This window comes from Halichoeres trimaculatus, unplaced genomic scaffold (genome assembly GCF_033239565.1).
Source record: "Halichoeres trimaculatus isolate MK-OKI-2021-1 unplaced genomic scaffold, fHalTri1.1 fHalTri1_scaffold_24, whole genome shotgun sequence".
Lineage (NCBI taxonomy): Eukaryota > Metazoa > Chordata > Actinopteri > Labriformes > Labridae > Halichoeres > Halichoeres trimaculatus.
Genome location: NW_027437202.1, coordinates 6,213,971 through 6,241,946, shown reverse-complemented (window position 1 = coordinate 6,241,946; position 27,976 = coordinate 6,213,971). Strand labels below are relative to the sequence as shown.

Sequence of the window (27,976 nt, the reverse complement as noted above, 5' to 3'; positions counted from 1 at the left end):
TGTAATGATCAACATCGACTCATTATTGATGAAAAATTGTACTTTCTGGATGCAGTTTGTATGCGAAACCACACCAGCCATCGCTCCAGCAGAATAACAATCAGCCTTCAAATTACAACATCTCTTATCCTTCACTTTCAGTCAGCGGATAAGAAAATAGCAAATTCGTGTTCTGCATTGATTGCTTTCTGGTTCCCCACTGACTTAATGAAATCGGAGTTGTGTTTTCCTTTCTCTCCGCCGCCTTTGTTTCCCGCCTCTTTGAGGGAAACAGTCGCAGGGAGCCAGAGATTAAATGAACGGTGCCACGTTCTCCCCTCCTTCCCTCCAGGAAGCTTGAAATGATATCTCACTCTCGCCAACGTTCTGCAGCCTCTGTTAAGTGTTGATAAAGCTGTTTTATTGCGTTTAAATGAGTCTGTTTCATCGCTTCAGAGTGAATTCGTTGCATGTCGCGCTTTCATGCACTACAGATATGCTTCATAAGTCTGTTTGTGAGGAATTAAAGCAGATTTTTTTCTGTTTCCTGGATGACTTCATCATCTTGCAGGAGGTGTCACTGAGGCCCGAGGGTGACGATGACACAGAAGCAGCTGACAGATGAAATATGGAGTCGATCCGTCGCACTTCATTAAGAAGGAGAGATCGCATCATGATCATACAGTCAAAGACACAGGAAGTCGGTTGAAATCGAGACTTAAGGACATGCCGTTGTTCTTCAGCGTGAGGTCAGGCTCAAGCTGTGATTGAAAACTAGCCAAAGAAGAAGAAAGAGGAGGAAAATGTGAAAGAAAATCGACCTCAGCGGGGCGGCGAGGTCATTACTATCTCGTGCAAGGTCACCAGAACGCCACTGGGTAATTGAGTGAAGCGCGAATCAAAAAGAAGCGTCGGAGCGTTAGAAAGTGAATCAGAGCTATTTTGCCGTTTCAGGTGCATGAGGAAGACAAAGGCGGAAGTTTACTCTCCCATCAGCCCTTGCAGCTTTGTGATGCGACAAAAGGAAAGCACTCTCCCAGGAATCAAAGTGTGGTAGCGAGTGCATCAGCGAGGAAGCGAATTTGTGTTATTTGCCCATTACCTCCAGGCGCAGAACTGCTGATGGCGGCGCTTTCTATATTGGAGGGGGCCTCTCTATCCCATCACTACCTTGTCACATCCGATCCAGCTGCTTGTACTGATAGCTTTCTTTCACTGGCGCCGCTTTCTGCGCCCGAGCATCTGTGCTTGTTTTGGAGAGGCCATCAACAACGTCTCTCTGAGGTCCCACCTGCCCTTGACCCTCATCTTCTGCTGCAGATGTGTGTGTGTTTGCTCGAATGAATAAGCAATGCAGGGTTTTATTTGTGTGTGTGTGTGAATCCTGGTTGGAGCAGAGCGGCTCTATTGAAAGCCGGGGAAGCGGTGCAACACGGCGTTTACACTAACAATCATTCAAGGCTCCTCGGAGCAGGAAATAATAGATTCCACACATGCCTGCACATCCAGACGGTTGACTTAATTTGCTCTGAGCAGGAGATTGGTGCGACCTTGATGGAGCAGTTGTCTGCAGAATGAATCGGAGAAGGACGAGCGTCTGTCGAATGTGTTTTTGTGTTGTTAAAAAGTCGTTAACAGAAGTTGAATTCACCTGTTGCTGTAGGAAATCCTAGTTTCAGAAGCTCAGAAGATGGTAGCCTGCACACTGTCCTTCCCCATCCTCTTAAACACATGATGCCGCCGCCCAGCCGAGGGGCTTTGTAATGTGCTGTCAAAACCTATTTACCTCCTCCAGCTCCAGCTCCAGCTCCAGCTCCAGCTGCAGCGCTGCGACTCCACAGTGGGGGCGAGCGTGGTAACTGACATCATGCTTTCTTATGCTTGTGTTATGACTCTATTGTTGCTGGTGGAGCAGGTATCGCCGTGACTCCATCGTGTGTGTAACCACAAGCAGAGTTTAAGTGACTCCTCCTGAGTGGAGTCAGGATGCTGGGTTGAAAGATTGAAGCAGGTAGGCTTATTGATTGGCTTGTAGATAGCAGTAAGGCGGCCATTGATTGGGCAAACAGCCAATTTTTGACCTGGAGGTGCACTGTGTGGATCGATGGTCGTAATCCAGTGGGAGAAGTGGAGAAAATGTCGCTTGATTTGGTGAAATCGTGGATGTATTTCGCTTTATTTTGATTTCCTTCCTGGATATTTCCCGTGATCCAATTCTTGTCCTCTCCATCCTGGATGCTTAAAATCCCTCTGGAGCTAAATCCATTCATTGCGACTCCTGGTCCAGATGGATTATTTTGACCTTTTAGGATGACCAGTCGATCAATACCAGAATATGAGATGCATCTCTTTCTGTTTTCATTAGCATCCCTGAATCATGATGTCAACCTCTCCTTTGTTTGGATAAATAAAGCACAAACAGGTCCATAATTTGAATCTGGAGTCCAAATTGTGTGTCATACTTTGGTGACGTTTCAAGATCAGACTGGAAAAAAACCAGTAAAATATTTTGTTTAATGTTTTTATTTTTTAATTGCATGCTATTTTGTCCCTTTCAATACACCGTAGTTACCGCAGTGTCTTCCTGCTTCCTTCTACAGTAAAATCTAAGTGTTAGTGCTTTAAAGCGCAGATTTCCCTCCACCTGTCATGACAAACAGCTGCAGGGAATTTAACCGCCGCCACCGCTGCACAGGTTTCGCTGACGGTAACACGACCAGATGAGAGATACCCCGACAAATTAGGTCAGTGCGACTTGTCTGATTGAGACAGGTCAGCGCCCTCACCTTGTCTTCCTGCACTGTACTCGGGCCAGTAATAGCAAACGCAATATGGCCACGCTTCAGCGCTCGCCACTGTAACCCCGGCTGCTGCCGGGAAGGCACAGAGAGCCAGTGAACTGTGGCGAGGGAGGGGGTGTTTCTGAGTCATTAAAAGAGGAAAGAGAGGAAAGGACATGTGCACACTTTGATTTGTCACAAGGCTTTTATCTAATGATGCTACAGAGCGGAGGTTAGCAGGAGGCGCCCAGGGAGGAGTATGAGGAGCACGGAGACTCAAGGTGAACCTGTGTTCGATTACACCCTCTTTGTTCTTCCAAATCTCAACAAACCAGACTCCAGCTATCTGCATCCATGAGGAAATCTCTCCTATCTTCAGGCTGGTGACACACTGAGCACAGTGGGTGTGGACTGAGGCGACGACTAATGCCCTCTGTAACCTGTGCTTTCAGTTCAGATATGAAACAGCAGAGGATCATGGTCTTTGTCACATCTGGAGGGTGGCGTCGTGGTGTGAAAAAGCGCTGGTTGCTGTGACTCTGATACGGTTTGATTTCCGATGGCCGACAGAAATGTATGAACTTGTTCCAGCTTGTTGCGTACACGTCACGGCGTGGATCCTGATGTGTATTGATGTGGTCATGTCAGCTGTCTCTTTGATTCTGTTGTTCTCCATCCTACACAGAAAACACTTCGAGATGCATATACAGTACATACAGGGATGCTAACGTGAGCGTAAACGCGCCGTATCCTCACACAGTTAGCACCACACCAACCAGGCCTCTGCTGCAAGAACAATTAAACGTGTGAACTCGCCTGAAGGCAGCTGCCCCGCGTTGTTAAACAGGAAGACACATGATGCTAGCAGACAGCTGGAGGTGCTCCAAAGAGTTCATCACATTTAACTCTGCACACACACATCAGCGGTGATACTGCGCCGAGGGGCTCGGGCACCTTTGAGAAACAGATAGTGACCACATCAGCTGAGTCTCACTCCTTAAAGGTCATATAAAGGTCAAAGAAGCGCTCCATATTTGAGTGCATTCATCTAAAGGCTGTAATAACTGCTTCCTCTGTGATTAATCTCTTCATTAGTATTCAAGCTGTTTTGGAGAGCATCATACACACGCACAGTTTAACATAAGCCCCTTTTTAATGCTAACTGAAGTCATGTTGTCCATTTTCCATTCCCCCGTGCATCAAACATGACAGAAGTTGGTTATTTTTACACACATTCAGACAGCTTTCCCTGTCGGCGCCACGCACGCCGCTGCTGTAATCCAAACAGACAGAGCTGTGAGACAGTGGCAAGGTTTAACGTGCCTTCAGAAATGTCACCAAACCTCCGGTTGTTGAAGAATGATGAGCTGCGACACACATGCACACACACGCACACATTCTGTAACATGAGAGTTGAAGTTATGTGAGTGTAGGGGGCGGAGCTTAAGCACAGTACAGTTTTAACATCCAGGCCTTCGTTTGACCAAAGGCTCCACCTGACCTCCTGACCCCAGCACTTTGCGTCTCTGTGACTCTGTCAGCATTCATGATATGTAAAGATATGTAAAACGGCGTAAATGATCAGGCTGCATGCTTGGGTTGTCTCATATGCAAAGCGAGTTGTAATTATCTTCCTCATAATGACTACTTGAATGTTAATGAACCCTTTTAGGCATAAAGGAGCAATTTCAGGTGTGACATCAATGTCACTGAGTGGAGTAAAAACCCAGCAAGCAGTAATCAGGGATCTCAGGGAGGTGGAGATTTGGCAGGAGGTAATAATCCACCGAAAACTACCTCCACACACGAGTCAAGAGGTGCGAGTGTAGCCAGACCTCCAGGCCTTCCATATATATACATAATAACACACGTCCAACAGCATTCACACACACACTGCTACCTCATTAGTGACTGCAGCCCCCAGGGCGCACAACTGGGGAAGGCCTAATTGTGCAGTTCAGGAGCGGTGACATCGCTCAGAGCGTTTTGGAGCAGAGCTTGACAAATGAGCATCAGGTGCAAGTATCTACTCGGTGTTTCCCTGCTTCACTGAAAAGTTGGTGAAACTTTCTGCAGCAGAAAATTTTTAATCTCGCCTCTGAAGAAGAATATTAAACAAGAAATCATCTCTGCAGCTGTTTGTCGCAACTTTCTAGAGATATTATCATAAAATGTACCACACACCTGGTGCTTATTTGTCGAAATGCATCCCAGAATGCTCGGAGCGTTGTCGGTAGTGCTGAACTGTTCAATTAAATCCCCTGTGCAAGCCTGAGGTTTACAGTCACTAATGAGGACGCACGGTGCACGCGCTCTTATTTCACATTATTATGCATGTTCTGAGGGGCTGTTCATGCATTTTGCATCACTGTGGCTGGGTCAATCAGGAGAAGAAAGCACATGTTGAGTTTGATATGCAAAAGATTAACCCAGTCAGATAAATCCATTTATGGGGTGAGAACTTTAAATTGCAGTCGTTTCAAAGGAAGCGGAAAGATGAGGCCTTGACACGGGAGATGTGACGCAGAAGGGAATAGTCGATGACAGCGGAGATATAACAGATTAAGTGCTCCTGACAATAATGACCTGGCCAGTCTGCTCAATAATAATTGAGTGCTGGAGACCTGAGGGGGAACTATATTAGAATACTAAATCCTTGCACTTGAAGCTCAAGTATTTGGAGACGGCGTCATCCTTGTTCGTCTGGAAAACTGTCTTTTTATCTCTTTTGTCTTATTTAAGTAGAAAATGTCTTTTTAGGCTTATTTTTGCGTCAAATAAGACCAAAACACTTGATAAAGTTTCAGTTTTTTGCAGTGAACTGACAGCTTGTGGTCTTCTGCGGAGATCAACATGTCTAAACTTCCTCTCGCAGTGTTTTAATCCGCCTCTATTCTTGAAGCAAAGACTAGATCTTAAACCAAGCAGCTATGGAAAAACAGAGAGGTTGGAAATGGCTGTAACCTCTCCACCTGCTGAGGAAATGGGAAGTAAACCTATAATGGCGCTCACCGGGCCATTAGTTAAGGAGCCAGCACAGTTAATGGTGTGCTGACACAGGCGGGTAGCTCAGAATGTCCTCGATGGATGCGTGGTCGTCAGCGGTGGATGAATTGGTGATAAGAAAGTGCTGATTCAAGACAAGATCTGGTGTGACCTGATAGAGAGGCAATAAAAAGGGTCTTAACTGGCTCGCAAAACCAGATCCTGCAACCCAGGTGGAGCTTTGAGGTCTATAAATGTATTAACAGCATTTCACAGTAAAGTAGTGAATAAACAGCACAGTGATAAACACAACACTGCAGAGGGAGCCTGAGGTGAAGAGCTCATTTAGTAGGTGCCTCAGATGCTTGTGCCTCTAAAATACATGTGTTTGTGGGTGCATGTGCACGTGTGTATGTGTGTGTAACATCCCGCAGGGGCTCCATCTAAGTTGGATGCAGTGTTTCTGTTACAAATGATCCTGTGGGAGACTCACTGACAGCCAGACTCTCACACAAAGACACACGAAACACACATCACGTTGCTGCAGCTGCCCACAGTCAGTGACTGAGTGAGGCACACTGGACCCTGGGTAAACTCCCACTACATATCTCATCAGCTCAGAGAAAGTGTCAATCAGCGTGTCCAAGAGATGTGTCTACGCCAGCAGAATTTCCTTTTTACAAGCTGTCCTTGTCCTTTCTTCTGACAGCAAATAACAGTCTCACTGAAGACGATTCCTCTCTTCTGGTTTTTAACTTTATCGATCTAGAGGGAAGGATTTTGCTGAGCATGTGTTGCCTTTCTTTACAGATCCCCACTTGGGAAATATCCAGTTCAAACACACTTATTCTTCTGATCCTGGACAGAATTGAGAGGTGAAGTAAGTTCAGCTGATTTTTAGAGCTGAGTAAAAGTGCTTTTAACACACTTTCTTTGTCCTGGTGTCATATTTACCCACAAGGTCACCTTTGAGGTAACTTATATGCATAATATCAGGAGTATTTTGGTGTGAAACTTTTCAGGATGATAATTAGGCTCTTAATTAATGCAAGTGAGAAATCGACTGCCAAAGCAACTTATAATTAGATGTTGTTTACCACCAGCTTCTGACAGCTTTAAAGAGCAACCAAATGCCTAGGACAACTAATATAGCATTTTCTGCAGGAACTGTACAGTTCTACATTTTAATATCCAGTAAATTCCCTTTAAACACTTCTGACTTCTACCTATTGCAATGTCAAATGGTGTTTAGAAGGTTAGGATTAGATTTATTTTTCCTGAAACCTCATATTCAGATTGTTTTTAAAGATAAAGACAAGAAATATGTTAAGTATGATCATGAAACAAGGTTAGAAAAGTAAATCAAATATTTGTTGGAACAGCTACCAGAAGCTAATAGAAACGAAATTATTTTGGAGCAAATTTTTGTGCGGTTAAATGCTGCCATCTTGTGGTACAAAACAATAATTACAAGGGCTGTGTGCAGCACGTGCAGTTGCATCAGTTCAAATTGCAATGCTATAAAAAAAATTCTGGATTACAATATTTTGTTTAAAAAAATGTGGAATAAATAAAGTAAATAATAGTAATAATTTGAAACCAGTATTTCCTCATTATACGCAAATAGCTTGGTGATGTAACGGTTACGCAACTGCGCGTTTAGTGTGTCCCCCGTCACTTCCCGTAGCTGTTAAGCTAAACCAGTTGTGTTATCAGACGCACAAAGTTGACAGGTAAGAACAGCGTGTACTTTTCTTAATCTAACCGTATTATCAAACATATATGTACACTTTTCCTCTAAAGAATAATAAACGTGTATTTGTGTACGTTGTCAGCGTTTTGTGTTGAGTTGTTTCCTCGAAAGAAGGAGTAAAAAAAAGGGAAAGTGTCACAAGGAATCGGCTGACCTTATCGGGCTAGCGCTGAAGCTAGCAGCTGCTTAGCTTAGCTGTTTTGTTTACGTTTAGCCTGTTTAATGATTTTAACATTATTATGTACGACGAGTCTTTTTGCCTCTGAGATCTATTCTAGATATGAGTTATATTCAGCCCTGTGAAAGATAGCGCTGTTATTGCATCATGCTAGCGACGTCAAATAACCCTGAGCTACACCAAATAAGTTACATAGATAGTTGTTTTTGTTGTTACATTGGGTTTGTTTTCTTTTTGTGCAACTGATGGTTTTATGCATTCTACAGGATAAGAAAAAAAGCGAAGAAAGACGAAGCACAATGTCCAGCAGTGTGAGTAGCAACTTTTCATTGGTTAGCCTAATGCTAAGTTAGCAAACTGCACTTTTTGTACCACGAAACAACTAAAAAACTCCATAACATGTTTATTCTCACGCCACTGAAGCTTAAATTATCTAATTCTAGGGATTTTAAAGTAGTACAACCCTTAATAGTAATTTTTTTAAATATTTGTTATATGGAGCTAGCATGTTTTTCCTAGTTAGCACCATGTCTGTTTTGTTGTTGTTTTTGTTGAACCACTCAAATGTTAAACTAATGGTTAGCTCTACAACTTTGATTTATGTTTACACCCTTGAAGTGCATGTTTTCCAAAAAAGGTCAGGCCTAAGCTGATCAGCTGATTCAAAGCTAGTTTGTTTAGTTTGTTATGGTGGTCTGACTGTAACGTCAACAGTGGATAGCTGCCCTCAGGCATGCTAACTCAAGTACTCTAGACTCATTTAGCTGCAGGATGTTAACAAATAACTGTGAATTGCTTCAGGTGCTGTGTGGTCGGGGCAAGTTTGTCCTCTCTCAGGCCGCTGGACATCAAGCTTTAGTTGCTCTCCGTATGGGCAGAACCAGAACTTTTTCTGCTGCAAGCTCAGATGAGCCGTACATTGCTGTTTCACATGCAGATTCAGGTGAGTAAAGGATCAAGTCATGAGTTAGCAAAACAAGCACTAGAGACAGAACAGTGTGTTCATTTTTGCAGCAAATTGATGCACAAGCTCTGATGTCTTCCTCACATCCCTACAGGTCAGAGGACAGTGTGGCCTGATGAGAACATGGGACCATTCGGACCTCAGGATGAGCGCTTCCAGCTACCTGGCAACGTTGGATTTGACTGCCACTTAGAGGGCATGAGGGACCAGAAAAGGACGCCAGTGCACAGAACAGTTCCTGATGTACTCACAGCCCCGAGCAGCGCAGAGAGACAGCAGTTCATACTCGCGCAGTTTGTTCACGAATTTCAAGTAAGCTCTTTTCACACCCTGTCAGGATTCTTGTTTCTTTAACTACTGCAAACTGCACATTATCTCATGCTACCCAGCTACTAACTTAAGATGCTAACACATGAGCAATTGCATTTTGCACGTTTCATGTATGCGCTCAACAGCGATGGCTTCTGATCTGCCTGTTGTGTTTTGTTTCATCTTCCAGGGGAAACTTGGTCCTATATCCACAAGAGTCCACAAAGCTGAGCAGTATTTTAATCAGACAAGTACAGACTGCTCTATAAACTCCTGCCCTGAGCTCCTGAAAAAAGGTTAGGAGCCTCTCTTAGTAAAACCTTCACCAAGTCATCAGATTGAAAGCTGACAGTAACTAATCTCCGCCTGTTGCAGATCTGGAGCTGCTGTTCCCTTCAGCACCCACTTCTTCAATCACAGTAGTGACGGTGACACAGAAGAGCAGCCGGTGTGAGGAGGCACCAGAGCAGGACAGAGACAAGCTGCTAAACAAAGTGAGTCCCCTTCATTTGATTGTTTTGAAAGTTTGAAGATGTGATGTAATGTTGAAACAGCTGCTGACTCCGCCTTCTCCTCACGGTAGTTTGTGAGCGGTGCAAAGGAAATGTGCTTCGCTCTGTGGACCGCAGGCTACTGGGCGGACTTCATTGACCCGACAACGGGAGCTGCTGTGAGTTCCTCTGTTTGTAGAAAGTCTTTGCTACATCAAATACTACTGAACCTTTCTCTAAGGATTGTCATCTTCACCATCTTGTTTCTCCTTACAGTTCTTCGCCTCCCCATCCAGTCAAACCACCTTGCAAACAGAAGACGAGCTCAGACACTTGGGTTTCCACATTGAAGCATCAGGCTCTTGCACAGTCATTCAACACATCCTGAGAGGAACGCCTTTGTTTGTGGGGACTGTATTTACCAATGCACCTACTCACAGCGCTGCTATTGCTAGACTACAAGGACTTTCTAACATACTTGACGATGAGGAGTAGCTTTTTTTTAATATCCCACTGAACCTTACTCTAACTCAAGGCCTCTATTTATTGTGTGAAGATGCTTGGGTTGTTGCGACATGAGTTTGTCAGGCGATGGTGTCTTACTGTAACAAAGACATGACTGAGACTCTAACGTTGACCTTGATTCTGTGCCTGACTGACGGGAGGTCACACGGCTGATCCTGCACTACATCCAGGGAGGAACTCAGAAATATAAACATATAAAGATTGTGAAATGTGATAGAGAGAAATGAGTGTTTTATGTATTTTTTTCCAAAATGGAACCCATTCAAACAATCTCAGGCAGTTTTTTGGAAGCTAATGTGAAAAAGGTCCTGATCTCAACACCACCATGTGATTTTACGTGACTGACATCAGGCTCCGTCACTTCTGTGTGAACATTCACAGTATATTTTTCTCTGTAGCAAGAAAAACTGGACAGCGTTTGAGTACAAAGACGAAGATGTGATCGTCAGAACTGCTGAACAAATAAAAACACTTCAACCTGAGCTGTAATTCGCTGTATTTTCTACAGCTGTGAGTTTTAGTTCTTAAGGAAATGTCTTATTTTGGGGGTTTATTTTCAACACAGTAACTCAGTCTCCAAAAAATAAAACTAAATGAAAGTGTGATTTTACTTGGTGTACTTGCATCATTTACTCGGTCAATTTTTGATGTACTAACAGTGTTGTTATATCACTTTTAAGAGATGATGGGTGTGTGGTTTTCCTTAAAGGGAAAATTATTTGTGGTCAACATCTAATAAGCAAAAAAAAAAATACTCAATGTCATTTTATTTTATTAATGAATACATAAACAAAACATGAAATACATTTTTGATATTTAGTCAACATTATACTTTTATACCAGCAGGGGGGATGTATGCAAATTAAGACTCAAGAAATTATCCTTTTTTGTGAACGGTTTGGTTGGTTAGCTTTAACGCTTCAAAAAAATGCCACTTCCTGTTTGTAAAACGTCAAACTAAAAGCCTCCTGATGCTTTAAACGATGATTTTTCTCATAATCAGTCAGATACTGGGTGAGCCAATCAGATTGCAGTGCATCCACGGGAGAGGTATCCACCTCAGCTGCTCAGTAGCATTTGCACTTCACATAAATTACTATAAAATACTTTAAAAAAATGTGTGAATAGAAGAAGTAAACATGCTGCAGAATCAGTGGGCTGTTCAATAAAAAGTGTCTAATTTATCCAAAAGCTGCCACTTATTATAAAATAGCTAAGCATTGTGGGTAAAAGCTCTCTGCTGGAGCTAGCCAGAGGAGAAGTGGAGGAGAAAACGGCGCTGCTCTCATTCCTCGGCACTAACAGGTTACAGATGTTCCCCTCACAGCAGGATGAGCACACCTGACGGAGGAGACGTACATGTTAAGATAACATCCTGTTAGCATGTGGTTGTGTGTGATATTTTCTTTTCTTTTACCTGATTCCCACTTTCTGTGATCTCAGCACAGCCTGTGTACAGACAGTCATTGAAGGAGACACACCTCTTGGTGACAGACACACTTTCTCCATCTTTGTCCATCACATGGAGAGTGTAGCAGTACTTTGCATCTGGAAGACACGTAGAGGAATTCGTTTCTTTTGTATTTATTTATCACATTGACAATGAGTATATGTGTAAAACGCACCTTTAGGACAGTAGACGTCAGGAGCCCAGCGATTACACTCATAGTTATCTGCAGCATTTTCACATGTGAAGCACTTGAAGCCGCCAGGATGAGGTGTAGCTATACAAAACAGAAAGACACACTCAAAAATCCACTTCAATAGGCTTAACTTTTATAAGCTTCTATGATTTTGATGTAAATATCACGCTCCTACTTGAGGGATGCAGCAGGACGATGTCCATCAGCGTGAAGTCCCGTGAGTGGACGATTCTCAGCCAATCAGCCGCGCTGGTCACCAGCAGGATCCAGGCCACTGCTGGCCAGGCCTCCATCTCTCCTCCTAAGAGTCTTCATGCACTTTTCTCTTCGGGTAGCGTCCACTGAGAAAGAGGAGAGATCACGATGGAGTAGACGTCAGATTAAAAACCTTTCGAACATTTTCTTGTAGAGATGATGAATGAAAAACAAAACACATCTCTCGCAGAGAAAGAATCAGTCGTAGGAAGTGATTGGCGTGCTGTGAGCTCTTCTTTGTCTAAACCACAAAAGGAACCCCACCAGTTTAGTCAGCGCTTTAACAGATTTGAATAACTGCATGACAAAGGCCTCGGGACATCTGTTTGAACTATTATCATTGTCACGTCTGACATAATCATGAGTTATGTTTCAATTATGAGCTGCTTTGACCCACTGGGAATTCAGCCATTAGCCCTTGCCTACCATATGTTTTTTGTTGTCTTGTGATGTTTGAGGTTGTGTATTGTCTTCAACTTGTCGTAATGATGAATTTATTTAGTTACAGCTGAATTAGAACGCTCCTCTCAGATCCACTGAGACATCACTCAGTAGATTAAAGACCAGATGACCTGGTTTGGGCTCTGACTTCACATCCATAAATTTGAGTCCTCTGAGTCTTTACGTTTTATCCTGAGGCGCTGAGCTGGCTGTGTGGTTGTAAATGCTTGTTTTCTTTGCGTTATGCATGCTCCAATAACTGATCTATGTTTTTTTCAGGCGTCTGAATAACCATACTGTGCAGAGCTGCACGATACAACACATGATGCATTTTGTCTCTAAAGGAAATTGAGACGAGACTCAAATGAAGCTGAATATTGCTTTGTATTTACCTACCTCCTCAGAGTGCTGGTGCTACTGTATAGCTACTAATGACATTCTGGACCCTGAATGGAAAACTTGAGATTAGCTCTCCAGCTTTGAGCCGTCTGATAGATGCCAGGTCTTGCCTTGAGTAAAATCTGGACTGGCTGCAGGGATTAGGTACAATGGCTCCCTGTTACAAGTGGAGAGGAGTTGGAGAGGGTTTATATCACTCAGGGTTCAATCAGCGCCGACCAGCTCCTTCAAGTCCTGGCTACAAGGCCATGAAGGAGCGAAGGAATCTGGAGGAGAGACGATTTTAAATCCTGTTGTCACCCCTGACAACAGGGGGTATAATTTGCAGATTTGAGTGTGTAACTGTAAAACTGCTCGACTCCTGACCTTGTGACCTCTTCATACCAGAAAAATCTGCTCAAGTCAAAATATGTAAGAGAAGAACTCAAGAGATTGTGAACAAAATACCAACTGAAGGTAAAATACAAGAAACACATTAAGGTAGGAGCTGACGGACCAGAAAGCTGAACAGACAAATGGTTTAGGCACCCTGAGGCCCCTGCAGCTGTTAATGACCCATTCGGTCACCCTTGAATGCTCCACGTACTATATGGTGAAAAAAACAGTCAGCTCTAATGGGTGATATGTCATTTTAGGGCCTCAAGGAGGTAGACTTGAGCATGTATAACACAAAGATAGCCAAGAAAAGCTAACTCTTTACTTTCTCAAATGAAAAAAAAAATACTCAGGATAAAAATTTTAGACCACCATGGTTTCCTTTCATGTTCAGCCAGCATCCAGCAGCTCCACTCCTTTGACCGTGCACATATGGCAGGAGATTAACTTCTGTCATACCACTGCTTATGTGTTTTGGTCTGAGATGCATGACTGCACCAGAGAAATTACAGTCAGTGTTGCTGAATTCTTGCGTCTTAAGCTGTTTAACTCTTCAGAGTGAGCTCGCCTTGGCTTTTTGAGTCACAGTGACTAACATCTTTGAATTTGGTAGCTCATGAAAATGCCACACCACACCACTGGATGTACTTAGACATTTATTTCCAACCTTTTTTAAAACAAAAGTGTCAGAAACAAACACTGTGCCTTCATGTGTAAGCCCACATATCGCTTTGCATATTAAATATAACACTACATCAGGGCCTCCTACCCTATATCAGCCGCTATACATCAAATGAAGCACCCTGAATAATTTATACCCTCAATAGGACGACCCCCTTGCGCGCGCCATAATAAATGATATTAATTAGCATATTTAATGTAAAAAAAAAAAAAAAACACATTTTCCAGGAAATAGCTTTAACACAACATTCTTATTCACTCTATATGATAAATCACGCTCTGAAAAGTGACATTGTTTGTAATTTGGAGTTTTTTTTTATCACCTGTATTTTTTTTTCATAAGCGCTCCTGAGTGCGCATTTCACACCGCGCATGCCAAAAAGCGCATCCGCACACCGAGACTTTGCAGCTACTTTATAAAAGATCTTACCGGCTCAGTTTCCTCCTCACTCGCATCCAGCTCGTCCAGAGATGAAAGTCTGAGCAGAAGGGGTCTCGGGCTCGGTGAAGCTGAGGGAGGAGGGGGAGGATGGTGCAGCGTCACAGGAGCGTCATACTCCCCATCAGTACTAGACCAACATTTACAGGCTGTGATTCCTCCTTTAGACTAAGAATTAATCGAATTTGCAAATAAAACTAGCATGTTGCAAGATTATTCCAACACTCACTACAAGACTGCTTGCCCCCAATAAGTCACTTTACAGCTGAAACAAATTGGTGATAAATTTGCAATCCAGGCATGTAGAAATACAAGACTATTTTACAATCTAAAAAGAGCTACAACAAGTGTCCAAGTGGATGTAAAAATTCTAAAATGCCATATTCTAAAGTTTTTATGAATGCAACCTTTTCCATTTTGTTAGTAATTCCTTAGACTGGAGACCCTTGCGAGGAGCTTCAGATGGCAAATAGCAAACCCTCTGCTCTGTAATGTGGATCCTTTTTTCCCCCAAGGTGCACAACAACACCCAACAAAACATGCCCTACAAATTGTTCCCTTTTTACATTCCTTGAGTGAAACCTATGGGCTGCTGCCACACACACTGTGACTTCTCAGCTACAGGCAACTGCTCTCTGACCTTTCTGGACATGAGATCTCAAGGAAATGAATAGTGGCCATTCAGAAGCTTGTCAAACAGAGAAATTTAAGCAGAAAGATGCACCATAATATGTGGACAGATGGCCGGTCTGCAGTGGAAAAAAAAGATCTCAGCAGCAACTGATTTTGCACACAGCAGAAATGACAAACACTGGCAGATAGAGACACTTTATGTATGCACTGGATCAGTTGAAAAAGAGGCTTATATTGGCTTTAAGGTCACAGGTTTCATGATAGTTCAAATTACCTGAGGGCGTTAAAGCTTTTAATGGGGCCACATGGTGCAAATTGTGATCATTTAACAGCAGAGAGATAAATGGGGAAGTGATGGCTCAGTTAAATAGTCTGTCCACACAGGAGAAGAGGTTAATCAATCACAAAATCCTTCAAATCATGTTATTTTTGGTTATTCATTATTAGAATTGTTATAATTTATTTGATAAAAAAACAATTGAAAAAAATCTATAAAACCTGATTCCAACATAATTTCCATCTTTATTTGAGGATTTTAATCTTTTTAGGGACAATCTATTTTAATTTTAGGCCCCTTGTTTATGTTTTGTTTTTTACGCACTTGCGTATGACGTTTGAAGAGTTGCGCGCGCATCGGTCGCCATCTTTGAATTTAGGAGGTGTGTGCTGCTGTCAACACTCCGTCGCCTTTGCACAAAAGTTAGTTATATTTCCCTTAGTTTTATAGCAGCTTTCTTTCCAGAGCATGGCTAACCGAAACATGCAACAGACGGCCATGCAAAGCAGTAACTCCCCCCAACCAGCGACCACCGAGTCCCCGGCCCCGGAGCTGAGCCCCGCGAACAAAGACAGCCCAGCTCCCCCGCAGCAGCAGCAACAGTCCCCCGCAGCCGAGCAGGGCGAAGGAGCCGGGGAAGGAAGCGAGGATGCTCCACAAGAAATGACTCTGGATATCACAAGTTTTAGGAAACCAGGAGAGAAAACTTTCACCCAGCGGTCGAGACTGTTTGTGGGGAACCTTCCAGTGGACATCCCGGAGGAAGAGTTCAGGAAGATGTTTGCTAAATATGGAAACATTAACGAGGTTTTCATCAACAGAGAGAGGGGGTTTGGCTTCGTTTGCCTGGTATGTAAAAAATATTCACCTATTTAGCTCCAAACTGTGCTTTTTGAGGTCTTCTCTTTTCTTAAACATGTTCCTAAATATCATATAGTGTAACATTTAGCTGCAAAGAGAAGTTAGCTGCTAAATTAGCATGTTAGCAAAATGCCTCTGGCTGTTTGTTTACATTTATTAAAACGGTTCAAACTTTCAGAGTTGACTTAATTTTATAGGTATTGACTCATATTTTTAATGTTAAGCTATAATTTGAAAAGTATATATCATAATAAGTCAATTTTGTGTCATTACTTTGCAGAAAAAAAAGGTTTCTTCCTCAATGCAATGTTTTTTTTATGTTTTTTTGTCATTATAACATGGTTGGCATGGAATTACATGTATAAATGTTAGACTTTTACATATCTTATTGGGATATCATCATCCTTCTCTCCCAGGAAACCCGGACACTTGCTGAAATAGCCAAAGCTGAACTGGATGGAACTGTTTTGAAGAATCGACCAATCAGGATCCGCTTTGCTACACACAACTCTGCTCTTACAATACGCAACTTGTTACCTGCGGTGACGAACGAGCTCCTGGAGCAGGTATTTTGGACAAGAAGTTTGGTATCCACACAGTGTTTGTGTTTGTATTGATGTTTAACATGCTCATCCTCCTGTGCCATCAGGCCTTTTCTCAGTTTGGCCTCGTGGAACGGGCCGTGGTCATAACAGACGATCGTGGTCGGCCCACCGGGAAAGGGATCGTGGAGTTTGCAAACAAACAAGCTGCACGGAAAGCCCTGGAGCGCTGCACAGAGGGAGCGCTGCTGTTGACCAAGTAAGCAGGATAAGGTGGAGATAGTTGATAACAGTGAAAAAATGCAAGTGATTACTTTGTTATTGTATCAGTTTTACAGCTAGTCTTTGACTTTTTCAGCACGCCATGTCCGGCTATCGTGGAGCCTGCAGAGCACTTAGATGAGGAGGATGGACTGCCTGAAAAACTGATGCTGAAGACTCCAAAATACCACAAGTTAGCTGTTTTCCTGCACATACAGAAGCTACGATCCTCTTATAAGTCACAACCTCGGCTCTTAGCAACATTTCTCTCATAACTGCCAAACAAATTTATCTGTCCCTTTCCCCAGGGAACGAGAACACCCTCCACATTTTGCTCAGCCGGGGACGTTTGAGTTTGAGTACTCGTCTCGCTGGAAAGCCCTCTACGAGATGGAGAAACAGCAGAGAGAGCAGGTGGACCGGAACATTCGAGAGGCCAAAGAGAAACTGGAGGCTGAGCTGGAGTCGGCGAAACACGAGCATCAGCTCATGTTGATGAGACACGGTTGGTGCTTCTTCCCTTATTTACAGTATGTTTTGTTATCCGCCATTGTCTTGTGTTTACTTAATGAAACGTGTGTTTCCAGATTTAATGCGACGTCAGGAGGAGCTGAGGAGACTGGAGGAGCTTCGCAATCAGGAGCTGCAGAGACGGAAACAGATCGAGATGAGGTGTTACACTTTACTTCACATTCCCTTCATGAGTGTGTAAAGCTCAGTATTAACTCTTCTCCACTCTTTAATCTTTCTGTCTGAAGGCATGAGGAGGAGAGGAGGCGGCGGGAGGAGGAGATGCTGAGACACAGAGAGCAGCAGGAGGACATGAGACGACACCCTGAAGGCTTCAAACCAAACTACCTGGATAACGTGAGTACACCAAAGAAACCAGCCTTCATTCTCCTGATTTCCCAGCAACAGTGAGCGGATGAATGAGAGAAGATAACGGCTCATTTCCAGGAACTGAAGCATAAATATAAAATGAATTAAAGACTATATTCTCAGGAATATTCTGTGGGCTGATAATCTGTACACCAGGTGAGTTTTGTTCTGAAGGCTTTTCTTCACTTCTTTCAGAGAGAACAGGAAATGAGAGGGGCTGAGCTGGGCCCTCGTGGAGCCGTTAATATGGGAGGTACGGGCATGATTATGTCAAGACTCGTTGATTCGAAGCAGATGTGATAAATGGGTGTGTCCTTACTGCTTTAAAGTTTTTGTTTACTCACAAGAGATGACGTGCGAATAAGACATAATACAGTCTACTGTCTAAACTAACAGATACAACTGATAGTTTAAAAAGTGAGGCATCTGTTTTTGAAAGAATTCATCTTTTTTTAAACTGCAGAGCGCAGGGTGAGAGGCCAGAGACTGAAGTTTGTTTTTTGCATGTGTGGATACCTTTTGCTATTTTCGCTTCTTGATCAAACCCTCACATTAACCAGTGCTCTGTTGTTTTGTGTGTAGATGGCTTTAACCAAGGCTCTCCAGGGCCAAGTGCTAACCAGGGTCAAATGATGGGCGCCAGTGGAAGGGGAGGACCCGTCGGCCAAGAGGGGAACGCAAATATTGGGACACCACTGATGCCTGAGAATGGAGGAATGGTAACGAATCAGGAAACCAGCTTTTGATATCATAACCATTTAACTTCTGACTAGAATTTCTCAACAAAATGAAGACAAAAATGAATTTTGATCTTTCAACTTTCACAGAACTAATAGTCATTTTCTTTCTTTTCTTCTGCTGGGACCACATCCTTCACTTCTGCCCCCTGATGAACTTCAACAACCCTGACACTTTTTGGCTCCTCCTGTGTCTGACTCGAACATGCTCCCTTGATCGAACTGTTACGTATACGTCACACCAACCCCAGCGAAATGATCGATACCCTCAGGGTGCATCAGTTGAGGGTCGACCACAGGCTGAGTCGCCAAAGCAGCAGCAGCAGGCCTTGGGCGCTCAGGTTGGACAAGCTGGGTTCGGCAGAGGAGGTCCAGTAGGGAGCGTCTTCGATGGGCCAAATAACAAGCGCCGCAGATTCTAAGTTGTTGAGAGAGACTGTTCTTCTAGGTTCGTTAGTGCCCCGGCTGAAGAAGTTCCCTTTTTTTATTTGGACCTGGTTTACCTCCATGTGGCATGAATACGTGCAGGATTCAGCAGCCACCGTTTCTCCTTTTTTTCTGGATAGTAACAGCTTTTTCCAGCTCCAGCTTCTCTCTGGAAGTCACGTTACAAATAAGAATAAAGAGACTGGACATCAGTTGATGTCTAGGACTGATAACCTCTCCAACTTTGCCAAACCTTGCACAAAGTATTTCAATCACATCATCTTCCATATTCACATTTTTTGTTGTTTTATTGTTTCGTCCCCTCTTTGAAACATACTGTGAGTCTTGGCTGCTAAGTTCAAACAGAGAGTGAATGTTTTTATAGAGTGCATCTTGTGTTTGGTGGTGAAAAGGAATAAAATGTTTGTAGAAAAGAGCATCTGTGATTGATGAAAGAGCAAAGGGCGAGCTACTGACTCTTTGATTCTTTGTAGATGTTAGTATAAGTTGATGATGTACTTCTCTTTGAAATGATTTCTTTTTTTCTTGCTGTCTGTATGTAAAATGTAGTTTTTAGTGAGTGATACATCATAACAAACCAGCTTTGATTTCTCCTCATGGGGGGAACGTGTTGACAATAACACACTCTTCACAACTTCCCTTTAGTATTCGCTCATCTGACCTTAACACACATCCATCATGAAATATAGGTCACAAAATGAACCTATAAAACATCTGTTTGATCGCTTCCGGTCTGGAAACCAAATGATGAAAAGCTAGCTTCCAAAATAAGAGTACAAAACAACTTTAACACTGACAAAATTCCTACTAACGCCAGTAATTTACCACAGTCTAAGTTAATTTATGTTTTCATATCCTAATGTAGTGATACTTGGTAATAATACAGCCAAACTCAGTCCAGTGATAGTTTTAGAGGAGTGTTTTGTTTTATTTTGAAGGCAAAGAACGTGTATTTCCGGTGTTAGCCTCCGATGCTGTGTACACCGAGGAGCCACAGCATGTCTGTCTCAGTGTAGTGTGATTTAAAGTAATTTCGGTGATATTATAATTGTTGAAAAGATAATACACAGCTGTCAGAGGATCCACCAGGAAGCGGTGAAGCTGGGGAGGCCGGGAAACCCAACACAGAGCCCGGGATCGGAGATACTATCAACGGGATCAGAGAAACTTCCATCTGCCTCGTTATTCTCCATAAAACCTCCGATTCTGGAAAACAAACGGAGTGATACCTCCACAGATGTTCAACAGGTGCGTCTTGTAACCTATATTTTATGATGGATGTGTGTTAAGGTCAAGGGAGATACTAAAGGGAAGTTGTTAAATGTGTTAATGTCAACATGTTCGTTATTAAAGTTGTTTTTATTCATTGTAAAACTACTCAGAGGTCACTGTATTCATTTAAGAGGTTACAAATTTAATCCGGAATTATAATAATTTTAATTTTTCGCCAACGACATTTAAATCTCCTCACTAACAGTCCTCAGAATGCTCCACGATCACTCTGACCACCTCCCATCTGCTTATCATTAGTATTTATTTAACCTCATGCAACTAAGGCTTTCGCCACGAGATGGCGCAAATCCTTCATGAAAAACAGGGCACAAAATGGGCATATAAAAAATCTGTGGAGGTATCACTCCGTTTTTTTTTCAAAATATGAAAAAGTGTCCCAAAAGTGTGAACAACGTTTGCAACGTATTCTTCATAAAACCTCCGATTCTGGAAAAAAAACGGAGTGACACCTCCACAGATATTTTATATGTCCATTTTGTGCCCTGTTTTTCATGATGGATGTGTGTTTTGATCAGGTGTGCGATTTCTAAAGAGACGTTGTTAAATGTGTTTAATATGTCAACACGTTCGTACTTAAAGGTATTTTTATTCAATATAAAACTACTCAGAGGCCACTGTACTCTATTAAAGGGTTTTAAATTTCACCCAGATTAATAATATCTTTAATTCTTCGCCAACGACGGTTTTTCTCCTCACTTACAGTCCTCAGAATGCTCCACGATCACTCTGACCACCTCCCATCTGCTTATCATTAGTATTTATTTAACCTCATGCAACTAAGGCTTTGGCCACGAGATGGCGCAAATCCTTCATGAAAAACAGGTCACAAAATGGGCATATAAAAAATCTGTGGAGGTGTCACTCCGTTTTTTTTCAGAATATGAAAAAGTCCCCCAAAAGTGTGAACAACGTATGCAACGTATTCTTCATAAAACCTCCGATTCTGGAAAAAAAACGGAGTGACACCTCCACAGATATTTTATATGTCCATTTTGTGCCCTGTTTTTCATGATGGAAATGTGTTTTGATCAGGTGTGCGATTTCTAAAGAGACGTTGTTAAATGTGTTTAATATGTCAACACGTTCGTACTTAAAGGTATTTTTATTCAATATAAAACTACTCAGAGGCCACTGTACTCTATTAAAAGGTTTTAAATTTCACCCAGATTAATAATATCTTTAATTCTTCGCCAACGACAGTTTTTTCTCCTCACTTACAGTCCTCAGAATGCTCCACGATCACTCTGACCACCTCCCATCTGCTTATTATTAGTGTTTATTTAACCTCATGCAACTAAGGCTTTCGCCACGAGATGGCGCAAATCCTTCATGAAAAACAGGACACAAAATGGGCATATAAAAAATCTGTGGAGGTATCACTCCGTTTTTTTTCAAAATGTGAAAAAGTGTCGCCAAAAGTGTGAACAACGTATGCAACGTATTCTCCATAAGACCTCCGATTCTGGAAAAAAACGGAGTGACACCTCCACAGATTTTTTATATGCCCATTTTGTGACCTGTTTTTCATGAAGGATGTGTGTTAAGGACAGGTGAGCGATTACTAAAGGGACGTTGCTAAATGTGTCCTCTGGGATAATTAGCAAAAACATACAATGAGTAATTTGGTAACCACGTTAATAGGGTCAGCAATAAACCGTTATGTTTGAAAATTCGTCAAGAAATTAGCGAGTTAAGAGTGTTTCAGAATCTTCTCCGGCGGCCAAGGAGAGCAGGGGGCTGTTAGTCTGTTGTGCTGTACTGTAGACCAAGGAAAAGTGAATGATTTTTTCATTTATACACACGGTAGGCGTAACTTCCCATTAATAAACAGCGCGTACGAGTTAGCTCGTGTTTATATATGGCAATGGCTGCGTAGCACAGCCGTTCGTCGCCTTCTCATGATTGGACGTCATGCTCAGCCAATCAGCAATCAGCCACGGGACAGCTATCCAACGCCTTCTCCTGATTGGTGCGCAAGGTTAACGCAAAGTCTAGCCAATCAGCGACCAGCTAGGGTATGACTATCCGACGCCTTTTCCTGATTGGTGCGCAAGGTTAACGCACAGCCTAGCCAATCAGTGATCAGCTACAGTATGACTATCTGACACCTTTTCCTGATTGGTGCGTCAGGTTAACGCAAAGCCTAGCCAATCAGAGAACAGTTGCTGTCGAGCAAGTCCGCACCTCCTCATGATTGGTTCTCACGTTGAACCAATCACAGAAGGGCGACGGCCGACCGTTTCTAAATGCGGAAACGGAGGTGAGGCTGTTCGGGCAGCGGGTCTCAAAGGAGAATCCTGGAAACAAGGATAAAAGGCCCCTATATTGTGAAACGAACGAGCGAAATGGTAAACGAAGGTCGTAAAAAATGAAACCAGTGTTGATTTAAAATTATATCTGCCCTAATAAATTATGTGCGACGTATAAAACAGCTTTTACCAGTGTTACAATAGTAAAGTTTGGAAATCACACACCAACAGGCAAACTATGATGACTTTTTTATATACTGGAAAAAAACGGAGTGACACCTCCACAGATGTTTTATATGTCCATTTTGTGCCCTGTTTTTCATGATGGATGTGTGTTAAGGTCAGGTGGGCGGATACTAAAGGAAAGTTGTTATATGTGTTTATGTCAACACGTTCGTACTTAAATGTATTTTTATTCAATATAAAACTACTTGTAGGTCACTGGATTCATTTAAAAGGTTAAAAATGTAATCCAGAGTAATAATATATCTTAGTTCTTCGCCAACGACAGTTTTTTCTCCTCATTTACAGTCCTCAGAATGCTCCACGATCACTCTGACCACCTCCCATCTGCTTATCATTAGTGTTTATTTAACCTCATGCAACTAAGGCTTTCGCCACGAGATGGCGCAAATCCTTCATGAAAAACAGGACACAAAATGGGCATATAAAAAATCTGTGGAGGTGTCACTCCGTTTTTTTTCAGAATATGAAAAATTCCCCCAAAAGTGTAAACAACGAATGCAACGTATTCTTCATAAAACCTCCGACGCTGGAAAAAAACGGAGTGACACCTCCACAGATATTTTATATGCCCATTTTGTGCCCTGTTTTTTGAGAAGGATTTGCGCCATCTCGTGGCGAAAGCCATAGTTGCAGGTTGAATAAATCCTGTAATGATAAGCAGATGGGAGGTGGGCTGAGGGCTGTATTAGCACTAAAAGTGAAGAGCGAAAGGCGAAACGAAAATTTCTGATTGTATCACTATGCTTTTCTCATCAAACCTGGAGACTTTTTGTTTGTAATTTTAAATAAATAAAAAAAAAATGTTTATATCGATTTATTGCGGTTTGATCCTCATAAACTCAGGTAAGACAGTCGAATCCTAACAGCTGCATTTTGTCGGTTTTAAGTACATTTTACAATAAAACAGGCGATGAAATAATTATTGTTTTGCATGCAATATTGAGATTTATTATACATTTTTATAACGATTTTATTAAACTGACGCTGAACTTACCTTTTGGGCCACCGTCCAGGGATTCATCTTTTGCTTTTACAGGAATTAAGTTTTTTGTTATTATAAAATATGCGAGATTGTTTTATAGGTGCATTTTGTGACCTGTTTTTCATGATGGATGTGTATTCAGGTCAAGTGAGCGAATACCAAAGGGAAGTTATGAAGAGTGTTGACAATAACACACACATTTAACAACTTCCCTTTAGTATTCGCTCACCTGACCTTAACACACATCCATCATGAAAAACAGGTCACAAAATGCCCCTATAAAACATCTGTGGAGGTGCCACTCCGTTTTTTTTTTCCGGAATATGAAAACAAGTCATTTAAGTTTTTTTTTCTAATTTGCAGTGAGTGATTGTTGTTTTCAACACGTTCCCCCATGAAGAGAAATCAAAGCTGGTTTGTTCTGAAGTCTCACTCCTCTTTGAAAAAAATTACAAAAACTAAAACCTGAAATGTGGAGCTAATGTGGAGTTTTAAGATAAGATAAAGCACAGTTTATGAAAAAAATAAATAAACAAATCATGTCCAGATTTAAATTAGATAAATAAATATTTTTTAAAATTTAAATGACAAATTTTTTTTTACATATTTAAAAGTTTCTGCAGTGCAAGGATTTTTTTTTTTATTTGGTTTCTGTTCATGGAGGCCCTTCAGTGTGAACAATTTGAGCACAACATGAAGAGTTTTAAACTTTATTTTGAAAACATTTCAGACTGTTGCAGCAAGCCCCTTTCCTTCTGGGATCTTTGCCGGCACCAAAATCAGTCCAGAAGCTCTGAAACAGACCCTGAAGTTTGAGGAGCCTCCAGATGTGCCCACAGCTGCTCAGAAAGGTAAAATCGTCATGTTACTATTCAGTGTGGTTGAAGCCCCTCATTCTGTGGCCACTAGCTGGTGTGTCAGACCTGAAATAATCCTCCTCCTGCAGGTGAACAGACTCCGTTGAGGGCTCTTTGGAGGGTTTCTGAGCCCAGATTAAAGCTCCTGACTCCTCTGAGTTCCAGGGAGTCAGGGTTAGAGATGCACAGGGTTTTTAGAACAGCACGATATAAATTTAGCTCATGCATGAAATCAAGGTTTAGCTGCATCAGAGTTCCCTCCTTGCAGCTGGAAGACTCTGAGGATGCTGCTGCCTCTCTGTCATCACCGTGGCGTCCTCTGCGATGAGTGAAACTTCAGAAACAGAAAAGGAGGAGTGTGAACTTAACAGATCATTTCAAATAAAGTCCACTTCCTGTCGTCCTGCCCGTCCTCCAACAAAGAGCTGCGTCTGCAGTCTGATTAGAGGTTTGGGTTCACTCGCAGACCCCGAGGACAGACCCTGACTCCTCTTTACTTGGAGGTCAGCTCCCTGAAGACCGCCCCCTTCCCTCTCTTCCTCTCCATCACACAGAGATCATCTCAGATAATATCAGCTCTCCCGTGCTCTCTGGTGTTTTGTCTTTGGCTTGTCTCTGTTTTTTCTCTTCCCAATGAGCCGCTTCAGCCGCTGTCAGTTTAGCTACTTTTGTACCACTGCTGTTTGAGTCATGTATCTTTGGTGAAAAACGTACCTGAGTTACCATGAAATAAAGAGTTGAAGTTCAAACACCTTGTTGTTGTTGATCTTATTGTCTCTTTCCAGCAAAGGGTGCTGTTGCTGCATTTTCCACATAAGCAGTGTTGGTGTCATACAGACAGATTGACAGATACATGTACCCAAAATGAAATATAACAGAAAAATATACGTTGTCATCTCATACTTTGATCAGTTTGAGGCAGTTTTTGACGTAATTTGTACAAAATAATTTATAAATAATAGAACATACAGCACTGGCGCCATGTGCTGTCTGTAAAGAGACATTACAGGATTGGAAAGTATGCACTTTATACGTGTGTGTGTATATATATATATATATATATATATATATATATATATATATATATATATGTGTGTGTGTGTGTGTGTGTGTGTATATATATATATGAAAATATATATATATTGATGCTTCTTTTCAACTCTTGGCATTCCTAAGCAGAGACATTAAGCACGAAACGTAAATTAGCAGTAAGAGGTTAGTGCACTTTAAGCAACACACACATACAATATTATTGTTTATGTTTTTATTTATTCATGTATCTGTCATAATTTTGTGTTCATCTTTTTTCTGGTCTCTCGGCTTTTGATTGGCTGATTAATCCCTGAGGGGCGCTGCTGCCTCCTATGAGCGGAGGATGTTTTCATGTATAATAAAATTATAATATAATAGTATAATAATAGTTAATATAATTAACTATATCCACGCATAGAAAGAGTGATTAAGTAAAATGAAATTGAGAGGAAATTATTTGTTTTCGTTCCCTGACGGTGACGTTCTCGGCGGAAGTGACGTTCTCGGCGGATGTGACGTTGAATCCGGAAGCTTCGTGGTTAATAGGTACGGTTTAAAAAGGCGATTCAGAATACACAACGGTTGATACACGAAGGGCGATGAGACCCGATGCCGATGTTTAAGGTAAGTGGAGAAAACATTAACTCATGTGAACCTTTCTAGCTGAACTCAGGTGCATTGTATTGTCTGTTTCATGTCTACCAGAGGCCTCGGCAGAGCCCCAGTTGGAAGAAGAGGAACAAACAAAGCGAGCATCTTTTCAGGTAAGGTTTCTCTCCACTCGACTTTATTTTCGGTACATTATCCCGGTTCGTTATCCAGCCCACTAATTCCACTTTTTGCTCTTTCCGCATGCTCTTGGCTGGCTACCAGAGGCCTCGGCAGAGCATCTGCTGGAAGAAGAGGAACAAACAAAGCGGCCATCTTTTCAGGTAAGGTTTCTCTCCACTCGACTTTATTTTCGGTACATTATCCCGGTTCATTATCCAGCCCACTAATTCCACTTTTTGTTGTTTTCTTTGGCTCTCGGCTGGCTACCTGAGGCCTCGGCAGAGCACCTGCTGGAAGAAGAGGAACAAACAAAGCTAGCATCTTTTCAGGTAAGGTTTCTCTCCACTCGACTTTATTTAAGGTACATTATCCCGGTTCATTATTCAGCCCACTAATTCCACTCTTTGTTGTTTACGCAGGCTCTCGGCTGGCTACCTGAGGCCTCGGCAGAGCCCCAGTTGGAAGAAGAGGAACAAACAAAGCGGCCATCTTTTCAAGGTAAAGTTTTGTCCCTGTCGACTTTATTTAAGGTACATCTCGGTTCATTATCCAGCCCACTAATTCCACTCTCTGCTCTTGTCGCATGCTCTCGGCTGGCTACAAGAGGCCTCGGCAGAGCACCTGTTGGAAGAAGAGGAACAAACAAAGCTAGCATCTTTTCAGGTAAGGTTTCTCTCCTGTCGACTTTATTTTCGGTACATTATCCCGGTTCATTATCCAGCCCACTAATTCCACTCTTTGCTCTTTCCGCAGGCTCTCGGCTGGCTAACGTGTGACCGGAGCCTCAGAGCAGTCTCTGTTTGTGATGTGTTAGCTCTACAGGCCGTGAGGAACCGAGCAGTGGAAGAGCCGGGGCTGTGTGGGAGAGTTTGGTGGAGCTGGGCTACTCTGTAGTTCCAGTCCACCTTACTCCTCTCCACACAGACCTGGTTTGACTCCTCCTCAGTGTTACTTCAACGGCCGGTAGAGTGAAGCGCAGCACAGACACGCTGCTCTGAGGGGAAAGTTGCTCTGTGGCTTTTGTCTCTTTGGTAGTCATTGGCAGGCCGGAACCGGCAGTCTCTGCCTGCGACGCGTTAGCTTAGCAAGTCGCTGAGTAACCGAGCAGTGGAAGAGCTGGGGCTGTGTGGGCGAAGTTTGGTGGAGCTGGGCTACTGTGGTGCATCAAATGTATTTCAGTAGTTACAGTCCACCTCTCTTGCGTCCACACAGACCTGGTTTGACTGCTGCTCAGTGTTTAACGGCTTGCGGAGCGAAGTGTGGCGCAGGTATGCTGCTGTAAGTGCAAAGTTGGTCCGTGGCTGACTTTGCGCAGTCATTGTGCGTGTGGAACCTCAGAGCTCCGTTTGTGGTGTAGCTTGCGGTGTTTGGTGGAGCTGGGCTGCTCTGTGGCTCTGTCACTTTGCAGTTACAGTCCATCTTACTCCTCTGCTGCGCTGCTCTGAGGGAAAAGCTGCACAGTGGCTGGACCCTGTCTTTGACATGTTGGCTTAATGTTGCTTACAGTGGTCTTTTTCCTGTCTGGTAAACTTTGTTGAGAATAAAAAAAATTCTGTGTGAAATACTTGTCTGTCATGATTTTGTACCTTAGTGAAATTCATGTGCAGGAACACTTAACACTTTGCCCCAACTTTTCTTTACCTACTTACACAATATGCTAAAATTATGCCACAACTTTACTCTACTTACTGTCATAATAAATTATATCTAAA

General features: G+C 42.5%; 3 protein-coding genes across 4 annotated transcripts; 2 read left to right on the top strand and 1 right to left on the bottom strand.

Moving 5' to 3' along the window:
- The first annotated feature begins 7,386 nt into the window (after positions 1-7,386).
- mmadhca (metabolism of cobalamin associated Da) lies at positions 7,387-10,544 on the top strand. The gene is made up of 8 exons (XM_074664688.1): positions 7,387-7,477; positions 7,942-7,986; positions 8,477-8,618; positions 8,734-8,951; positions 9,139-9,244; positions 9,324-9,442; positions 9,532-9,618; positions 9,716-10,544. The coding sequence occupies exons 2-8, from the start codon at positions 7,975-7,977 to the stop codon at positions 9,932-9,934; spliced, it is 903 nt and encodes a 300-aa protein (XP_074520789.1). The 5' UTR covers positions 7,387-7,477; positions 7,942-7,974; the 3' UTR covers positions 9,935-10,544.
- A 172-nt stretch (positions 10,545-10,716) lies between these two features.
- On the bottom strand, positions 10,717-11,938 carry lypd6 (LY6/PLAUR domain containing 6). The gene is made up of 4 exons (XM_074664824.1): positions 11,783-11,938; positions 11,590-11,688; positions 11,382-11,512; positions 10,717-11,305 (listed from the first exon to the last, which is right to left on the bottom strand). Exons 1-4 carry the CDS (start codon positions 11,898-11,900, stop codon positions 11,141-11,143), a joined length of 513 nt encoding a protein of 170 aa, XP_074520925.1. The 5' UTR covers positions 11,901-11,938; the 3' UTR covers positions 10,717-11,140.
- Positions 11,939-15,444: 3,506 nt separating this feature from the next.
- On the top strand, positions 15,445-25,124 carry pspc1 (paraspeckle component 1). Of its 2 annotated transcripts, XM_074664965.1 has the most exons (12): positions 15,445-15,956; positions 16,385-16,534; positions 16,618-16,769; positions 16,869-16,964; positions 17,080-17,276; positions 17,359-17,443; positions 17,530-17,638; positions 17,846-17,903; positions 18,233-18,369; positions 18,639-20,082; positions 24,335-24,455; positions 24,551-25,124. In XM_074664965.1, exons 1-10 carry the CDS (start codon positions 15,576-15,578, stop codon positions 18,807-18,809), a joined length of 1,536 nt encoding a protein of 511 aa, XP_074521066.1. In that variant the 5' UTR covers positions 15,445-15,575; the 3' UTR covers positions 18,810-20,082; positions 24,335-24,455; positions 24,551-25,124. The 2 variants fall into 2 exon arrangements, with proteins under 2 accessions (XP_074521066.1, XP_074521067.1); XM_074664966.1 differs by lacking the exons at positions 18,639-20,082; positions 24,335-24,455; positions 24,551-25,124 and having other exon boundaries at positions 17,846-17,957; positions 18,233-18,364.
- Positions 25,125-27,976: the final 2,852 nt, after the last annotated feature.